The 21,131-nt window shown below is 33.9% G+C and overlaps 2 protein-coding genes across 2 annotated transcripts; both read left to right on the top strand.

The window, feature by feature from the left end:
* Positions 1 to 13,896, top strand: trim16 (tripartite motif containing 16). The gene is made up of 7 exons (XM_067369972.1): positions 1 to 650; positions 7,673 to 7,768; positions 8,583 to 8,816; positions 10,037 to 10,208; positions 10,311 to 10,406; positions 11,225 to 11,364; positions 11,866 to 13,896. Exons 1-7 carry the CDS (start codon positions 111 to 113, stop codon positions 12,304 to 12,306), a joined length of 1,719 nt encoding a protein of 572 aa, XP_067226073.1. The 5' UTR covers positions 1 to 110; the 3' UTR covers positions 12,307 to 13,896.
* Positions 13,897 to 15,140: 1,244 nt separating this feature from the next.
* Positions 15,141 to 18,929, top strand: tvp23b (trans-golgi network vesicle protein 23 homolog B (S. cerevisiae)). The gene is made up of 7 exons (XM_067369280.1): positions 15,141 to 15,214; positions 15,453 to 15,526; positions 15,957 to 16,101; positions 16,240 to 16,329; positions 17,427 to 17,564; positions 17,675 to 17,803; positions 18,479 to 18,929. Exons 1-7 carry the CDS (start codon positions 15,206 to 15,208, stop codon positions 18,503 to 18,505), a joined length of 612 nt encoding a protein of 203 aa, XP_067225381.1. The 5' UTR covers positions 15,141 to 15,205; the 3' UTR covers positions 18,506 to 18,929.
* The last annotated feature ends 2,202 nt before the right edge of the window (positions 18,930 to 21,131 follow it).

Genomic DNA, 21,131 nt, shown 5'->3' with positions numbered 1-21,131 from the left:
GTTGAGTTTCAGGGGGAGTGGCTTCGATTCAACTCACCTGTCTTAAGTTTGGGCTTGGCTGCAACTTTAAACTGAAGTCAAAGCTCAGGACAGACAGAAGAAAAGCAGTCATGGGCGACATGGTGCTGACAGCAGAGCTCCAGGAACGCAGCATGGGTTCAGATAAACTCCAGCAGAAGGAGAGCAATCTGAAGTCCACAGACGAGGAGAAGAATATTCAGGTGAATGGATCTCCAGAGACAGAAGGAGAAAAGGACAGCAGGATCACCGAGGAAAGCAAGATTCAAGAAGACCTTCAGGAATCAGAGGACCCTCAGAAGCCCCAGGATGAAGAGCAGGAGCTAGGACCAGATGAAGTCACGTGCGACTCCTGCATCGACCGGCCGTGCCGGGCCAAAAAGTCCTGCTTGACCTGCATGGTGTCGTACTGCGAGGCTCACCTGAGACCGCACCTGGAGAACGTCAAGTTTCAGAGCCACAAGCTGGTGGAGCCGCTGCGGGACATCGAGAGACGGACGTGTGAGACTCACCGCGGGCCGCTCGAGCTGTACTGCTGCGCGGACGCGCGCTGCTTGTGTCAGGAGTGCGCGTCAGAGGAACACCGCGGGCACAACGCCGTGCCCATCACTGAGGCGCGCAGGAAAATAGAGGTACCGCACGACTCAAGGGCTGTTTGATGTTGTTTTCTTACTTGTATACTTTATAACTTCGCTTAATAACGTTAAAATGTTGCATACATAGATTTAGGTATAGCTGTAATGAGAATATTTGGGGTTAGTAAGATTTAAAAAAAAAAAAAAAAACGAGTCTCTTCTGCTCATCAGTGCTGCATTTATTTGATCAAAAATGCAGTAAAATAGTGAAATATTTTTACAATTTAAAATAGCTGTTTTCTATGTGAATATATAGCAAAGTGTAATTTATTTCTGTGATCAAAGCTGAATTTTCAGCATCATTACTCCAGTCTTCAGTGTCACATGATCCTTCAGAAATCATTCTAATATGATGATTTGCTGCTCCACAAACATTTCTGAATATTATCAATGTTGAGGACAGTTGTGTGTCATATTTTTTTGTGGAAACCGTGACATTTTTCAGCATTTTTTACATAGAAAACTTTTGTAACATTATAAATGTCTTTACTGTTATTTTTTTATATTTTATTTATTTATTTATTTATTTATTGTCAATTTAATGCATCCTTGCTGAATAAAAGTATTACTTTCTTAAGAAAAACAAATCTACAAGTAGGACCTCGTTTTGATCACTACTGAGTCTGGAGACAGATCTGGGTGTCGTCAGTGTAGCAGTGAAAATGGAAACCATATTTCCTGAAAACGTGGCTAAGAGGGAGTAAATAGATAATGAACAGAAGCGGGCCCAACACTGAGCCCTGAGGAACACCAGCAGGAACTGTACTGGAGATGGAGATTTTTCAGCATTTGTTTAATAGAAAACATTTGTAACATTATAAATATCTTTGCGGTTATTTCTTTTGTCATTTTAATGCATCCTTGCTGAATAAAAGTAGTACTTTCTTTTTATTTCTGCCATGTAAAGATGTATATCACAAATAGTAAGAGTAGTATGTTCCTCCGAATTCAGCCACAGCATTTACTCTCATCTTATGAATGCCTTATGAGCTAAAATGGGAGAAACCTAAAACATTTCACTTTTAAGGTGGATTTTAGCCCCATTGTCTCCTATCATAAAACACTAACTGTTCCTTATGTCTAATGCATTTTTTTTTCAGTGAAATAAGGAACAGAGGACTTTATCTTTCCTCGCTCTGATTTAATTATTAGAGATCAACAAAATCATATCAGACTACATCTCTCTGTGCAGATCATTTGTAACAGGGTCAGATATATCTGTCTCTGATTTAAAAGAACAGGTCACATAAGCATATACTGTTTCAAAGACCTGACAATGGGCCTGATAAAGAACCATCAGGTTAGTGATGTGATCAAACTCACACAATGAAGTTTAATACTTATGCTTTAGGTGTGAATGATTCCTCAGATCATCTGTTGAGGAGAGTTTTGCTGTTACTAACTGTATAAACAGCATGGTGATGAATTTTTCAACAATGCTACAATGTAACAAAAACGTAAAAGTATAAAATTTCCATCACTAAGTTCAGTTGCTTCCTTTTTAAGTATAATCTGTTCAGTTTGATTTACATTAAACTGACCTAAAAGTTGAGTTGAATCCTGTATAACTTTAAAAAATGAAGTTGAAATTGGTTAAATTATTTTGATAATTTAAAGTAATGGAAAAAAACTCTATGTTGCCATAACTTATTATTGATCACATTTTTTTAAATCACTCAGAAAGAGACATTATTTTGATCATTTTAATCACATAGTCTTCAGTATTCACTTACAATTGTCAAATATCAAGTAATAAACTGTTTGAAAAATGTTGGTTTAACTTAAAAAACAAAGTAATTTCATTGCATTAAAATTGAGTTCATTGAAACTAAAAATTTTAGTTAATACAAAAAAAAGAGATTGGTTTAACAGAAACTCAAAAGATTATGTAATCTGATCAACATAAGTGAATCTAATTTGACTTGACAAAAGAATATATATATATATATATATAATATAATATATTACAGTGCTGATTCGTCTTTAATTAAGTTAGTATTTGGTTGTGCTTGACTAGTTATGTGTTTAGGGTGTAGTTGAGGCTCATGTGTGAATTTGACCCATTTGCTCTCCATTCAGTCTCATTGCTGTGACGGATCTCTTGGGATTTCTCTTTCGGACACCTCATTGACGCATGTGTCAGTTAATGCATTTCTGGTGTAGTCTGATCTGAAACTGGTTTCGTTATTCTGCATCCAGTTGTGCGTGTCGGTTAATGACGTCTGTGTGACATCATCTCCTCAAGAATGCAAAACATCTCAGAAACTTCTGTGATTATCAAGACCCTCATGAATTTCAATAGATAAACTAACAAACACAATGTGCATCAGGAAGCAGCAAAATCTGTATGGTGTTTTTCAAAGACCGGTTACTCAATGTAACCGTAACTAGAACGCAAACACTCTTTTCATAACATGTGACATGATGATTCAACAGGTGGTTTAGTGTGTCTTTAACATGCTTTTAACATTCCTTTATGTCGTTTCTAGGTTGTTTTTTTGGCTGTGGCCGCATATGAACGCTGTTAGGTTATTTACAGTCAAGTTCTTTGGCATATTTGCATGCTAAACAAATAAAATGGCTTTTATCCGGTTGAGTTTGAAAGCAGCTCAAGAAACATTTCCTACTATGATTAATGTTGAAAACAGCTGCTTCATATCTTTGTGTAAACCATAATGCATTTAGGATTTTTTTTGATGAATAGAAAGTTCAAAAGCACAGCATTTATTTGAAATAGAAATCTTTTGTTACATTATAATCTCTTTTCATAATCAATCATAACAGTAGATTATTAACCAAATCTTCTGAAGCCACACAATTAATTATTTTCAGTGTATTAATGTCCGTTCCTTGCATAATTCTATCATAGGATATAATGCATGTACACGGACCATTTTTAAGATACTTTCAAGGTGCTTTTAAACCTGAAAAATGTTTGGGACTTGTTTGAATGGTTGGAAACAACATGAGGTTGAGTAAATAATGACATCATTTCAATTGTTGAACTATTCCTTTAATGTCCTTGACATTAGGAGAACTTTTACTGTAAACGCAGTAGAGCAAAACAATCCACCCTGCATGTGTGTGTGCTTGTAAGGGAGTTTCCTCTCAACCGTAGAGTGTTTGATGTATTGTTGCCGCGTGCAGAGCAGGGTGTGTCCCGCACTTTTCATGGATCTGAGTCGAGGCAAGGCATTCTTAGGGACGTTTTGACAGTATAATTACTTTACAGCGTTGCACAACATTAGAACATGTTCAGCAATCCTGCCTGACTGGATGACAGAACTAACAGGCACAGTATGTCCAGTTATCTTTCCAGAAACTTCTTCTCAGTTGATGAACAGAGAAACTATGACACCCAGATCTCTGGTACATATCTAGTTTAACCACTGAAGTCATGACATTACTGACTGATTTGCATACTCATCAGTCATTTCATTCTCAGTGATGATAATCCACTGAAATTCCAGACACTTTACGTTACAGTGTCCTAGTAATCTGAGCAATATGTGATTACCTGTGCAAAACACAACACTAAAATGCTAGACTGTTGTGTGTGTTGCTAAAACAGTTTCTACGGTTTTATGGTGGATTTTAGTAAGCGTCTATAGGATTGATCTCTTTATGCACTTAATATTAAACTTTGCTTTAATATTTGTCTGACAAAACACCTTGCAAAGTTTCCTTGTTCAGTTTTCACCTGAAATTTTGCGCCCAAATCATTCATTATAACATCAAAATTGTTACCATGAGAACAATATGGCTTTTTCTTTGAAATGTGGGACTTGATACCTCAGGATCAGAGAACAAAAATCCATGTGTGCATCTCAGAGAGCGTATCTAAGCATGTTTTAACTGGAGAGAGAGCAGGGAGGGGTTTTCAATGACAATAATGCAGTCACAGACTGTCAGATACAGTGTCGGGTAAAGTCACTTTTAAAAGTAATTCATTACAATATTGCATTACTCACAATCTATCAAGAGCAGCGCAAATTAGCGTCTGGTTTAACGCATGCTTCTTTGGGCGGCAAATAATGCCGCAAATACCAGTATACTGACTAGCACTAACCTTAGTAAATCACCTTGCGTAAAATACTAAATCTAAAATGTTGAGAACAAATTCGTTAAATTACGAGAAAAAAACTTGTTAACTTTCGAGAACAAATTTGTTAAATTATGAGAAAAATGTTGTTAAATTTTGAGAAAAAAGTTGAGATAAAATGTTGAGAATAAACTTGTTAAATTACCAGAACAAATTTGTTAAATTACGAATTTGTTCTCATAATTTAACTACTTTTTTTCTCGTAATTTAATGACTTTATTCTCAACATTTTATTTCGACTTTTTTCTCGAAATTTATTGTTACTCCCTAAAAATGTAACTACGTAATTGCATTACTTGGTTCCCTTTCGAAAGGGAACTTCAACTCTGCGCTGATTGCGCTTTGGGGAACGTCACGTGACCCAGGTGTCCGAAAGGATGTATGTATGGTTACATACGTAACCTGAGACGTTACTTTTTATGGAAAGATATTGGTTAATAAAGTGAGATTAAATACATAAAGTATATTTGTGTTATTTAACAGATTTAATTATTACAGGTTTGCGTAATATTCTGAGTTTGCATTTCATAGTTTTTATTAATTTTGAGGAATGCTGAATCTGTTTTTGTGCAAGTGAGCTGAGTAAATGCATGTTCACAAATAGGGCCAGATTTACTAAACAGGGCATGAGATCGCAATTCCACAAAAGCGCAGATGTGAGTGGAAAGTTCTCCTCTTGATCTACTGACGACACGCAAATGAAAGAACACAGACGCAGCCATAACATTTCCATAATGAACAACACAATCTATCAAGAGCAGCGCAAATTAGCGTCTGGTTTAACGCATGCATCTTTGGGCGGCAAATAATGGCACAAATACAAGTATATTGACTAGCACAAACCTTAGTAAATCACCTTGTGTAAAATACTACATCTTGTGTCTGAAAAGGAAACTCCTACAAATTTTCACTGCGTGTCTTTAGTAATTTTTAATGCCAAAAGAGTGTTTGCCCTGGCGCAATTAAATCTGACACTTAGTTTAGAGCTACCATAACCATCATGTCCACACACAACGCCTCTGTACTTACTTCCAATTTCTCTTACATGGGGACAGGAGAGCTGTCAGTCAATAAATAGACAAACAAATTACTTATTTGAAGTAGCTCGGATGTTTTGTTGTAAATTTAAAAGTAATGTGTTACTTTACTAGTTACTTGAAAAAGTAATCTGATTGTTTTGGCTTGTCAGGGTGGAGGGAAAACTTTTTTTTTTTTTTTTGCTTTAATTTGAAAGTCAAAGCTCTTTTGTTAGAGATGTTCCCTTTAGAAAACTTACACAAAAAAGAGTAACAACTGCTGAACATGAGCTGTGTGCTCAGTGGATGAAGTTTTGGTCTGAACCTGTCTGTGGAATGCAGAGCAAACGCTGAATAAAGACACTGATCCCTATCTGATACTGATCCCTATCTATACTCCTTTGACTCACTGATTCAGAGGGATGCTTGATTTGGTTTGACCTTTTTCCTCACAATTGTGAGTTTACATCTCACAGTTCAGACTTTGTCCCTCAGAATTCTGAGTTTACATCTCGCAAAATTTTTCAGCCACAGAACAACAAAATAAAAAAGGTAATTGCAACTTTATCTCACAGTACAGAGTTTTTTTTTTCTCAGAATTGTGAAAAAAGTCAGAAGTCTTAATTAACTTTTTTATCTTTTTACTCCATGTTATGTCATGTTTTACTCTCCATATTATGGAAGAGGATTAGGGCCAAGCAATAATAAAAAAATAAAACCATCTCAAGATTAAAGTTGTTAAATTTTGAGAAAAAAAAAAGGTCGAGATAAAATGTTGAGAATAAACTCATTAAATTATGAGAAAAAAGTCCTTAAATTACGAGAACAAATTCATTAAATTACAAGAGAAAACTTGTTAAATTTCGAGAAAAAAGTCGAGATAAAATGTTTAGAATAAACTCATTAAATTATGAGAAAAAAGTTGTTAAATTACGAGAACAAATTTGTTAAATTATGAGAAAAATGTCGTTAAATTTCGAGAAAAAAGTTTAGATAAAATTTTGAGAATAAACTCATTAAATTATGAGAAAAAAAGTCGTTAAATTACGAGAACAATTTCATTAAATTATGAGAACAAATTCGTTAAATTATGAAAAAAATGTTAAATTTCGAGAAAAAAGTTGAGAGAAAATGTTGAGAATAAACTCATTAAATTATGAGGAAAAAAGTCGTTCAATTACGAGAACAAATTCGTTAAATTACGAATTTGTTCTCATAATTTAATGACTTTTTTTCTCGTAATTTAATTACTTTATTCTCATAATTTAATGAGTTTATTCTCAACATTTTATCTCGAAATGTAACAACTTGAATTTTGAGATGGTTTTATTTTTTTATTATTGCTTGGCCCTAATCCTCTTCCGTACCACATATATATTACAGTCAAACCAAATATTATTCAGACATTTTTTATATTTTGATATTTTTTTACTAGTGGGTGCAGGACACTATAGTTCATTTATGTAAGTGAGGATAGCAAAATAAAGTAAACTGTGACGTTTACTCAAAAATTCTTCATACAGTGGACTACCAGTAAAATTGATAAACATTTGTGACCAAAAATTATTGACACTTTGACCTGACCATGTTTTGCTTAAATGTTATCTGACATAATTAAGATTATTGTTTTCTGACACAGTTTAACTCTGAGATCTTGTCATATTGTATTACCATTTTATAATATATTTGATCTTTTTGGGGTTTTTTTTTTTCAGGAAACATACAGTATAAATTGTCAATATTTCTTTACATTACAGAATATTTTACCAGTGACTGATTTATTAAAAAAAAATATTAGTATAAGAATTAATATGATTAATGTTAAATAATTTGCTATTTTTTAAAATGACAAGGAACTGCATTTTTTTGTTTTTAAAACAATATTGTGTTTGTGTTTACAGAAAGAGCTTCATGACAAACAGACGGACATGATCAAGACGGTCACAGCAGCAGAAAATGCCATCAACAAGTTACAGGTCAACACGGTGTCTATAGAGGTAAAATACCACATTTACAGTCTGTCCACAGACCTGTTCGCAACCCATTGTACTTCTGTAGCATGAGGTATTTCCAAGTGAATCAGAATATTCAAAATTAAATTATTCTTTATCCACACAAGGGTCAAATTTGATTTGATGAATCTCACTTTATCGAGCTGAAACCTAGAAATAATTGGACATATTCACCTACCAATCCATCTGCTGTATAGTCAGGCACTTTGGATTTACTGTTCAAGACCACAATGCTTGACTAGTGTTAATAGTTTACATATGAACTGTACTATAAAGTAATGGAGTTCTCTGAATTCAGATTCAGGTGTGTGAGATCTGATCAAGCTTTCTGGGTTTATTTTGAGATTTATTTGTGCTTGTTTGATCTGTTCCTGTTTGCCTGATTTCCTAATTAGTTTGTTAATTCGTCCCACACTTGTTCTGTTTCATCCTAAATTTGTTTCCTCATGTGTTTAAGCCCTGTGTTTCCTCATGTCTTTGTCTGGTATTGTTTAAGTTTAGTGTAGCTGCTATTCGGACTTCTCCTCACATTGTTTATTAAAAGACTCTTTATTTAATTCGGATATCATGTGTGTTAGTCTACACATCACAGTGGTCTATAAATGGCAGTTTTGTTGTGCATTATGCTTTACACATTTATTGATGACATTTGATTATTGACATCCTAAAAGAACGTGTCTGGAGCCTCAGATACGTCTCGTTCAAAAGATGACCGATGTTATGCAAAGGCCGGTCCCTCCGGCTTTAGAAAGAACAACCCTATTGCTCAATGATGTGTAATGACTCTGTCTGCCCGCAGGCGTCTGTGAAGGAGGTGCGAGGAGTGATCGAGGAGCAGTTTGACATGCTGCTGTCGGCCGTGGAGCAGGTGAAGAAGGAAGTGAGCGAGATCCTGGAGGCGGAGGAGCGGCAGGCGCTGCGGCAGGCCGAGGGAATCCGAGTTCATCTGGAGCAGCGCTGCACCGAACTAAAGAAAACCCAGAGTCGAGTCGAGAAAATCACCAAGAACAAACATGACATTGACTTCCTGCAGGTATGGAGATCCGTTCATGACCTTAAATATTATTTTAAGCATGTGTTGTGGGTTACAGTTAAACTGCACTAAAATTAAAAGTTACAATGCATCGACATCCGGGACATTGTTAACAAAAACTAAAATTAAAACTATTAGAAACATTTTTGTTAATTGAAATGAAGCTGAAATAAAATAAAATATAATTATTAGAAGGATAAATTGATTAAAAAATAAAAAAAGTTGAAACTGTGAAAGGCAAGCTTGTTTCCACCATGAAATAAAAATAAAAAAGGTAATTGTGACTTTTTATCTTACAAATGCAAGTTTATTTCTCACAATTCTCAGAACTGCAAGATATAAACTAACAATTGTGAATTAATTAAAGTCAGAATTGCAAGTTTATATCTCACAATTCTGACTATACCATGCAATACTGACTTTATAAGTCGCAATTGCAAGTTTAAATCTTGCAATTCTGACTTTTTTTCTCTGAATTGTGAGATATAAGCTTGCAATTGCATATAATAAACTCAGAATTGTGTGATTTAAAAACTTGCAATTGCAAGAAAACAGACAGAATTGTGACAGAAAGTTGCAATTACTTTTTTTTTATTTTTTTTAATTTAGTGGCGTAAACAAGCTTCCATATGAATCACTAAAATTACTAACTGGAAATAAATAAAAACGAGAATGGCAAAAGCACATAATAAAATTACTAAAAATTAACATTACTATGGAAATATAAAAGCAAATTCAAAATAAAAAGACTATAATAGTATATGAAATAACGCTTGCGTATGCATATATTTAGCGATATAATGGTAAACATTATGATTCATAACCATTCATTACGCATTACCATTCTGTGTGTAGACAAGCCTCTATAATTCACTCTTCCGCTTCTTATTCTTCTGAATCAGTTTCTGCTTCAAACATATATGAATTTAAATAAAATATTAAGTTATTTAATTAAACCAATAATTCCACTTGCCATTGTGCAGCTTTAACTGCAGTTGAGCGAATGCATCAGGTAATCCGAGCTGGTGCGAGTGAGTGGAGGCGGAGACTAATTTGCATATTCATGGTTCCTTGTATACTGAATACAGCAAGGGTGTCGAGTTACATTCAAGCTATTGTAAAGCATGAAGAAATTATTTTCACAGGAGGGAAAAAAAGATAAATATGCCATTTTGATGAATTTTAAGGGATCAGATTAATCAATATTGTGTTTTTTCCAGGAGTATTCAGAGTGGAAAAAGGAAGCTGTTGATGTGTCTTTACCTGGTGTTTATATCGGCCTCATGGATCGACTGCAGTTGTTCAGTCGTGTTGTCAAACAGTCCACGAAAGAGACGTGCGCCAACCTGCTGACCTCGTACACCAACAAACTCAAAGACACCTGTAAAAACGGTCAGCATGCAAAACTACATGAATTTCAGAAACATCATTTGTGTTTTATAAAGCACTGTGAAATGTTGCTAATTTACCCAAATATCTTGTTTCAAATCACAGATAACATGGGCATAAAGACGACGGTTTATGCCATGATCGCTGCGAGACAGAACATGTCATTCTCGAATCCGAAGACCAGAGACGAGTTTCTCAAATGTGAGCGTTCACAAGGGTTATTAGTGTTGAATGAAACTAAACGACAGTGTACTGTAGTTTGACCATACAGCTTCTCAGCTGCTTTACATTAAAGGGATAGTTCACCCAAAAATGAAATTTGATGTTTATCTGCTTACCCCCAGGGCATCCAAGATGTAAGTGACTTTGTTTCTTCAGTAGAACACAAATGATGATTTTTAACTCCAACCGTTGCAGTCAGCCGTATAATGCGTGTCAATGGGAACTCTATTAATAAGAGTGAAAAAAAGATGCATAGACAAATACAAATTAAACCCTGCGGCTCGTGACGACACATTGATGTCCTAAGACACAAAATGATCGATTTGTGCAAGAAACCCAACAGTATTTATATAATTTTTACCTCTAAAACACCTCTATGTCCAACTGCCTTGCGCATTCGGTTAGTGAGTTCTGAACGCGCTCTGATGCCAGAAGTGATCTCTCGCGCTTATACTACTTTTAGAGGTAAAAAATGACATAAATACTGTTTGGTTTCTTGCACAAACCGATCATTTTGTGTCTTAGGACATCAATGTGTCGTCACGAGCTGCAGGGTTTAATTTGGATTTGTCTGTGCATGTTTTTTTTGCTCTTATTGATAGAGTTCCCATTGACATGCATTATAAGACTGACAGACCACAACGGTTGGAGTTAAAAATCATCATTTGTGTTCTACTGAAGAAACAAAGTCACCTACATCTTGGATGCCCTGGGGGTAATTTTCATTTTTGGGTGAACTATCCCTTTAATATAATTAGAATGTATTTTTGGGTGATTGACTGTATTTTCTTTCACAGATGTCACGCCTCTGACCCTCGATGCAGATACGGCTCATCAGTTCCTGCGTCTGACAGAAGAACGGAAGAAGGTCACGAACACGACGCCATGGCAGCACAGCTATCCGGAGCTTCCCGAGCGCTTCGAGCACTTCAAACAGGTGCTGACGGTCGAAAGCTTATATGATTATTATCTGATTATTATTGTGCTGCTTCATATTTTTGTGGAAACAGTGATAAATTTTATTTTTCAGGATTCTTTGATGAATAGAATTTTTTTTTTTTTTTGTAATATTTATTAATTTCTTAAATGCCTTTAATGTGTCTTTGCTAAATAAAAGTATTTCTTTTTTTTCTTTTTTTTTATGTTACGGCAAATTTTTGATTGGCAGTGTATCATGATTTCCCCAAATGATTAAATAAATAAACAAATAATTTATGCTAAAACTGTTTTCAACATTAATAATAACAAGAAATGATCTTCTGAAGGATCATGTGACAGTTCAGCTTTGATCACAGGAATAAATTACGTTTTATAACATATTACAACAGAAACCTGTTCATTTAAATTGTAATAATATTTCACAGTATTACTGTTTTTACTGTATTTTTGATCAAACAAATGTAGGCTTGGTGAGTCTAAAAGACTATTTTTTAAACAGGTGCTGACGGTCGAAAGCTTCTACCTGGGACGCCACTATTTCGAGGTGGACATGAGAGGAGAGGGCACTCACGTCGGCCTGACGTACAAGAGCATCGACCGCAAGGGCTCCGAGAGCAACTGCTGCATCACGGGAAACAACTTCTCCTGGTGTCTGCAGTGGAACGGACGCAGCTTCTCCGCTTGGCACAGCGACGTGGAGACGCCGCTCAGCAGCCCTAAAGCCACACGGATCGGCGTGTACATGGATTACTCCGGCGGCGAGCTGGCGTTCTATGACGTGGAGAACGACATGACGCTCATCCACAAATTCCAGGCTCAGTTTCTGGAGCCGCTTTACCCTGCGTTCTGGCTTCCCAAGAAGGAGAACGTGGTTCTTCTGGAACCCACTGGAGCATCATCATCTCTGAGGACCCCGTCTCCTGTTCCCTCTCCAAAATAAACTGCAGAGCATTTCCTTAGTACACAGTAAAATCCCCAGAGTTAAATCAACTCTGCTCAGAGTACATATGGTCTCTCTCTATATAGAGTTACAACAACACTGAACAGAGTTAAAGTTAATGAGATAATATACTGTTTGTGGAGTTGTCTGATCAGATCTTGAGAGATTTAATGTCTTTTATCTTCAGTTGGGTTCATCTTAGGCTGTGGCTGGAAGTCAGTTGTAGTTCTTGTTTTTCTATTCAGTGATTCTGCTTGTTAACAGCAGGTGTTCATCACTACTGCTCAATCATAACTTAATTAATCACTTAATTATCTTAACTTTAACTCTGCTTCAGTGTTACTTTAACACTATATAGAGAGAGAGCATATGTACTCTAAGCAGAGTTGATATAATTCTGGGGATTTTGCGGTGTATAATGTCCCGTTTGCACCTGGTATTGATCTTGACTGGATAACCCGGGACATAAGAAATCTACACTGACACTGATATTAAAGTTTTATGACTGCTTCAGTGCATTTTTATTAAAATACCTCTAGAAAAATACATGTATTGTGTATGCTTAAGGTTTTTTTTAATGTTTTTGAAATTTGAAATTAGTCTCTTAATCTCACCAAGCATTTATTTGATTAAAATACATTAAAAAGAGAGAAATATTTTTACAACATAGATTTAGCTGTTATGTGTTAAAATGTAATTTATTCCTGTGATCAAAGCTGAATTTTCTGCATCATTACTCCAGTCTTCAGTGTCACATGATCCTTCAGAAATCATTCTGATATGATGCTCAAGAAACATTTATGATTATTATCTGATTATTATTGTGCTGCTTCATATTTTTGTGGAACTGTGATCAATTTTATTTTTCAGGATTCTTTGATGAATAGAATTTTTTTTTTTTTTTGTAATATTTATTAATTTCTTAAATGCCTTTAATGTGTCTTTGCTAAATAAAAGTATTTCTTTTCTTTTTTTTCTTTTTTATGTTACGGCAAATTTTTGATTGGCAGTGTATCATGATTTCCCCAAATGATTAAATAAATAAACAAATAATTTATGCTAAAACTGTTTTCAACATTAATAATAACAAGAAATGATCTTCTGAAGGATCATGTGACAGTTCAGCTTTGATCACAGGAATAAATTACGTTTTATAACATATTACAACACAAACCTGTTCATTTAAATTGTAATAATATTTCACAGTATTACTGTTTTTACTGTATTTTTGATCAAACAAATGTAGGCTTGGTGAGTCTAAAAGACTATTTTTTAAAAATGATTTTAAAATAAAAAAACTTAATGTGCACATATATATATATATATATATATATATATATCCATGCTAAAGTATATAAGACAAGATTCTTGTGTTTACAGTTACAGTATGTTGCTCAAGTGACCAAACCCATTTGACGTAGTTCAATATTCCAGCACATTTCACTAGGGTTGGTCACTGGTGAGGTTGGGTGGGTGAACAGGACAGATATGACTCTATAATGACTCTGTATACTGTTTCCTGCTGCTGTTTCCTGTGTTATGTTATATTTTGACAGACTGACAGTTATTTTGCCAACAAAATAAATATCATCTTTCTCTGCAAATACTAATTGATTACAGTGAAATGCTGGTATTTATCCATGAGTTCTGTTGTCATAACCGGTTCCTCTAGTCTACAGAGAAAATGTTACAGCGCCTACGGGTACAGCGTCATGCTTCAGTGCATAATTGATAAATGATGTTTTTATTAAATAATTCACACATAAGAGTGTTACTTTAAACAATAATCACACTGAATCGATGCATAAAAATCAGAATTAGATTTATTGCCAAGTATTTTTACACACACAAGGATAAAATATATATATATAGGATAAAACAATTTTATATATATATATATATATATATATATATATATATATATATATATATATATAAAATTGTGTAATATAGAGAGAAATATGCAATATGCAAAGGAATGGAATATGAAGAGGTGGTTTTAAAGTAATATGAATAGTGAAGTGGGTATTAAAAAAAATAATAATAAATATATATATATATATATATATATATATATATATATATATATATATATATATATATATATAAAATAAACATAAAGTTATATAATAAATTAAATTCACAGCAGTAACAGAAAAACAAACAAAATATGATAATATATTGAATATTTATTAATTATTTAGTAAATGATATACTTTATATCACGTGTAATCCATAATTCACTATTAATATTTATTTTTTTATATTTATCATTGCCTATATATACTCTGTGTGTGTGTGTGTGTGTGTATATATATATATATATATATATATATATATATATATATATATATATATATATATATATAGGCTACATAAAATTTAATCCAGAAATGTATATATATATATATATATATATATATATATATATATATATATATATATATATATATATATATATATATATAGGCTACATAAAATTTAATCCAGAAATGTATATATATATATATATATATATATATATATATATATATATATATGGATATTTCTGGATTAAATTAAATATATTGAATATGATTATATGATTATGATTATATATGTATAAAATTTAATCCAGAAATGTATTTTGAAGACTGTATTGTTAAATATTAATAGTGAGTTATGGATTACACATGATATAAAATATTTTGTTTACTAAATAATTAATAAATCATATTCAATATATTATCATATTTTGTTTCTGTTTTGCTGTTACTGCTGTAATACAAACAAAAATAAAATCTGCTCGAATCTGCTAACGCTGGTTCAGGCGCATTATAGTCAGTCCTTACAGATCCGGAAGTGACGTGTCGCGTAACATCATCAGTAGCACCCGAAACATTCGCAGATAGTCATAACAATGAGGCTGGTGAGTGTGAAAATGTCCTTTATTTTAGTATTATTAATACTTTTGAAACATTGTAAACATAGTTTATGTGTACAAAATGCTTGCGTTCCTCTATTATGAGTTTAAGATAAAAAATGTTTTAATAATCTGGTTTAGCTTAGCATTCCTCTGACAGCAAACAACTCAGTATCGAGTTTTCTCTGTGATTTAATTATTCTTCACAAGACTGACAGCTGTCATCTTTTCATCTCGTTTCCAGGACCCGAATGATGATGAAGATGTGTCTTTATTTGATGCTGAGGAAGATTCAGCCACAAGAAAGAGCAAAATCAAGTGTGTCATCAGTAGTTAGTCTGTTTAGATCTTTTATAACGCTTTTTCCATGTATTTAATGACTCCGGTTTCGACTTGTTTTTATAGTATTTAATCAATAATATTTTACGTAAAATTGTACATTTTTAAGAACATTCAGGGATGCCCTCATTTAAAATATATATATATATATAAATATATAAATATATATAAATATAAATATATAAATATATATAAATAAATTATTATATTATAAATAAATTAAATTATTATTATTAATAATTACTTGTATTATTAATGCAATGCTTATTATATAAATTATTATCATTAATTAAATGTATTACCAAAACAATATTTTTCATTCTAAAAATGCTAAATGTTTTGTTTATAGTAATTATTACAGTAATTATTAAAAATATTAATTATTATTATTATGTGTGTGTGGTTCCAGACATCCGCTGGCATCCTTCTTCCACCTGTTCTTCCGAATCAGTGCGATTCTGGTCTACCTGCTGTGTGGCTCATTTGGCGGAAGCTTCATCGCCTGTATGGTCACCATCATCCTCCTCCTGTCATGTGACTTCTGGACTGTGAAGGTCTGCGTGGTTTCGGAATAACTGATCAGATGTCGAGCATCACTTTCACTCACACCTACAGATTCAGACAAACCTCTGAGCCGAAATATTACACTTCAGCATGTAACTTGTCCTGCATATGTATTTGTCGTCTTCTAGAATATCACAGGGCGTCTGATGGTGGGTCTGCGCTGGTGGAATCAAGTGGATGATGATGGAAAAAGCCATTGGGTGTTTGAGTCCAGAAAGGTACGATTACAGTAAAATAAACATTTTTATTGCTATACCATTTATATTACAGTAGATGTATACTGCTTTATTTATAGAAAAACATGATTTATTAACTTCTCTGTTTAAAAGTCTGTACGATTTTTTCTTCTGCTCACCAAGGCTGCATTTATTTGATCAAAAATACTGTAAAAATAGTGAAATATTTTTATAACAGCTGTTTTCTATGTGAATATATAGTAAACTGTAATTTATTCCTTTGATCAAAGCTGAATTTTCAGCATCGTTACTCCAGTCTTCAGTGTCACATGATCCGTGCTGATATATATGCTGATTTGCAACATTTTTTTTTTTAAATAGAAATCTTTTGTAACATTATAAATGTCACTTTTGATGAACTGAATGCTTCCTTGCTGAATAAAGGTGTTAATTTCTAACAAAACATCCTCCTCTGTGTTCAGGTTTGTAAAATTAATAGTAAAATTGACAAAAAACTGACACTTAAAATCAGCATTTCAAACAAAAAATCTAAACCTTGACAAAAAGTAGTCATTGAGATTGTCATCCAAATCCATAACTTAATAAAATAAGCATTTATTTCTAAAAACCAATACAGACACTTTAAATATAGAACTATATATGCATCTAGTGGTTACAACATGGCATTACATACATTTTTCTATTTTTTACACCCACCAGATGGCACTAATCTACCTTCAAAAAATTGGATTTTAAATGCATTGTCTCTATTTTAACATGGAATACTGCTTTAGTTGGAAAATTATTTAAACATATATTAGAAATAAATTGTGTAGTATTTTCAATAGGGAAAAATAGCTAGTAAAATGTTTATAAATATTGCATAATATCATAAAATACCCTCAAAAATTTAAATAATAATCAAAAAATATTATTGAACAAAAATATATTACATTGGTTTTCCTGAAAAACAACAAAAGTTACATTTCAAGGATTTTGTCACTTTTGACCACCAAGTGTGACCCCTAAATGAAGAGGACCAGAGTGTTAAATGTGAGTTTGCTTTTTTGTTTTGTTTTTGCGTTAAACATCTGTGTGATTTTGTTGTGTGTTCTGTCTATATTCGTGTGTGTTTACAGGCCACAGGGACTCAGTCTTCAGCATCACGAACCTCAAACGCAGAGTCTCGAATCTTCTGGCTGGGTCTGATCATCTGCCCCGTCATCTGGGTCGTTTTTGCTTTCTCTACACTCATCTCCTTTAAGATAAAATGGCTGGTGAGTTCTGAGCTTCATCTGTCTGTCTACTGGCTCTCTTTATGAGGTGTTGCATAGACACTAAGACATCTTTGACGTTCTTCTGTGAGTAATCTCGTTTCCTCTGGCAGGCGGTGGTGATTATGGGAGTGGTGTTACAGGGAGCAAACCTCTACGGATATGTGCGCTGTAAAGTGGGAGCCAGAACAAACCTGAAGAACATGGCAACAAATTACTTTGGAAGGCAGTTTCTAAAGCAGGTGTGTTCACAAGACCTATCTCCTTATAGTGGGCTTCAATGGCCTCCAAATGGTTGAAGGTCAAAATTAGTTTCAGTGCAGCTTCAAAGGGCTTTAAACGATACCAGATGAGGAATAAGGGTCTTATCTAGCGAAACGATCAGTCATTTTCTAAAAAAATAAAAAATTATATATTAACCATAGACACTCATCTTGAACTAGCTCTCTTCTTCTATATTAGAATTACGGCAGTGTAGACGCTGCTAAGTGTATTACTGCCCTCCACAGGTCAAAGTTTGAACTAAATTGTCAAATATTGTACAATATGCTAGTGCAAGTATATAACAATTAGTTCAAGCTTCAGACTAATCCTTTAATGTGCCAGATCAAACCTCATTGGTTCTTGCTCAACGTGACACGTGAGAATGAACCTCATTGGTGCTCACGTGTCAGTCAAGCATGTTTGAGCTTCCATTTACCATATTTGAATGCACCATGTCTGTTCATTAAAATTTCTTCAATTTTGTTTTGAAGATGAGTGAAAGTCTTTTGGGTTTGGAATGACATGAGGGTTAGGAAATGATGACAGAACTTTGACTTTTTGGGTGAACTGTCACTTTAATAGTGTCCTAATATCAGTTTACACTTTCTGATGATACAGTATGTAACTCCATTTTGTTCTCTTTTTATTTTCAGGCTTTCACAAAACAAGAGGAATCTTAGGAAGGAAGGTCTGACCTTCAAAATTCACACAATGAACTTTTAACATGTTTATTTTTAGACTGATTGAAATGAATGCAATGGTTACTTGGTTAGCTGATTTGTGTTATTTGTTTTCTATAATTTGTTAACCACAACCTGTTAAATAATATGTTTGACATTTAAAAATACGTTTAACTTCTTTATATTACTTATTTTTTAATGAACTAACTTAAAGAATACAGATTTTTGTTATAAAATATTGCATGACATTATGTATTATGCTTCTGTTTTGCAGACAGTGACACAAAACAACAGATGTACATATTTATATACTACTGTAAATTATTTTTTGGGGGGGGATTATATGTATTTTCTCTAGTTAATGATATGAAAGTTGATGATTGAGTGATTGTATCTCATGTTCAGTGAATTCAAGAAATAAATTGAGTTCACCATTTTGTTGAATAGTATTTCCATTAATTGTGCCTCATCATTTGAAGGACTAAGGAAAAAAAACATGCTGGACAGCAAGTTTTGACCTACAGTATCATTCAGACAGCGACTGACATCAAGAATCAGCCTGTGAATCTCAGCAATGGTGACAATCGACAAAAAAGCTGGGTGCACCAATCAAAACTCATTCATGGCTCCCAGCATGCATTGCAGCATGAATTTTTAGTATTTTATTTTCTCACTTCTCATTGTTGACGTTTGTATGATGATAGTTGATGTCAATATGTGTCCAAAAAAAAAATGATGTGGTGTTAATGCGATTATTTAACTGCTCCCAATCACAATATAGTGTTCTCAATTCCAAATTGTAAATATCAAACGTGTTTAATATTTACGATTCCTGATCTGGCTGCCTCTGACGTGATAGCAACGATGGCCAATGGAAATAACACCACAAAATAGAGGATTTTTTGGACAAAAATAAACCCCGGAAAATAAGGGGTGTAACCCTGGTGCAAAAATAATCCCTACATTTTCACATCACAAATTATATTGAATCGTTTCAAACCCGACTGTCATTGAAATCTCATAACCCAGAAAAAAACGACTATCATTGAGATCTCATAACTGAACCAAACTGACCATAAAATAAATCGCGTAACGGAACAAAACTGATGGACAATGAAAACAATCTGTCATTGAAATCTCATAAAGGAACCAAACTGACCAACATTGAGATCTAACCGAACAAAACAGGCAGTCATTGAACTCTTGTAACCGAATAAAACTGACCATCTTTGAAATCTCATAACAGAACAAAACCAACTGACGCAAAACCTTGTTAGGGAACAAAACCGAGTGACACTGAAATCTCAGAGTGGAAAAAAAATCTTGTGGAGGAACAAACCTGAACTTCATTGAAATCTCATAACTGAATAAAAACTGACAGTCGTTGAGATCTCCTAAAGGAATAAAACCAACCGTCATTGAGATCTCGTAACCCAGCAAAACCGTCTGTCATTGAAATCTCAAAATGGAAATAAACCAGCTGTCATTAAAATCTCGTAAAAGAACAAAACATACTGTATTGAGTTCTCGTAACTGAACAAATTAAAATTTAACTGACAATGAAAACGAGCATTATTTAAATCTCGTAAAGAAACAAAACCAACCATTACTGAGATCTCGTAATGAAACAAAACTGACAGTCGTTGAGATCTCATAAAGGAACGAAACTAAAGGAACAAACCCCGATCGTCATTGAGATCCAAAACCGACTGTCATTAAAATCTCACAACAGAACAAAACCGACTATCATTGAGATCTCGTAAAGGAACAAAACCACTCATCATTGAGATCTCGTAACCCAGCAAAACCGATTGTCATTGAGATCTCCTAAAGGAACAAACCTGACCATCATTAAAATCTTGTTAAAGAACAAAACATACCTTTTTGAGTTCCTGTAACTGAACAAATTAAAATTTTACTGACAATGAAAACCAAGCGTCATTTAAATCTCGTAAAGGAACAAAACCAACCATCATTGAGATCTCGTAATGAAACAAAACTGACAGTCGTTGAGATCTCGTAACGGAACAAAACCAACCATCATTAAAATCTCGTAAAAGAACAAAACATACCTTATTGAGTTCTCATTTCTGAACAGCAAATGAAAATTTGACTGACTGACAATGAAAACCGAGCATCGTTTAAATCTCGTAATGGAACAAAACAGACCATCACTGAGATCTCCTAAAGGAACAAAACTGACAGTCGTTGAGATCTCCTAAAGGAACAAAACCTACCATCACTGAAATTTCGTAACAAAACAAAATCGGCTGTCTTTGAAATCTCGTAAAATAACAAAAACAAACCCGACTGTCATTGAAATCTCATATCAAAATGAAACCAATTGAGATCTCACAACCGAACAAAACAGATGTCACTGAAATGTTATAACGGAAACCTAAACAGGCCCAGTGCAGGCTTGCCCAGGTGAGGCCCAAAGCTTTGGGCTCACTGTGGGCTCTACGAGAGCAGCCCATACTAGCGGACTTCTCACATTGTGGGCCAGCCCGTTTGGGCCCAGAGCAACTTTTGTACCTTTGGGCTCATGCAGATTAGGCAGCTTCCCACGCTTTGTTTCTGTCAAAATGTAATGTTCGATAAGACCTTGCATTTATATTTCTGCACA

Source organism: Chanodichthys erythropterus, chromosome 19 (assembly GCF_024489055.1).
Source record: "Chanodichthys erythropterus isolate Z2021 chromosome 19, ASM2448905v1, whole genome shotgun sequence".
Lineage (NCBI taxonomy): Eukaryota > Metazoa > Chordata > Actinopteri > Cypriniformes > Xenocyprididae > Chanodichthys > Chanodichthys erythropterus.
This window is presented reverse-complemented; position numbering and strand designations above follow the sequence as displayed.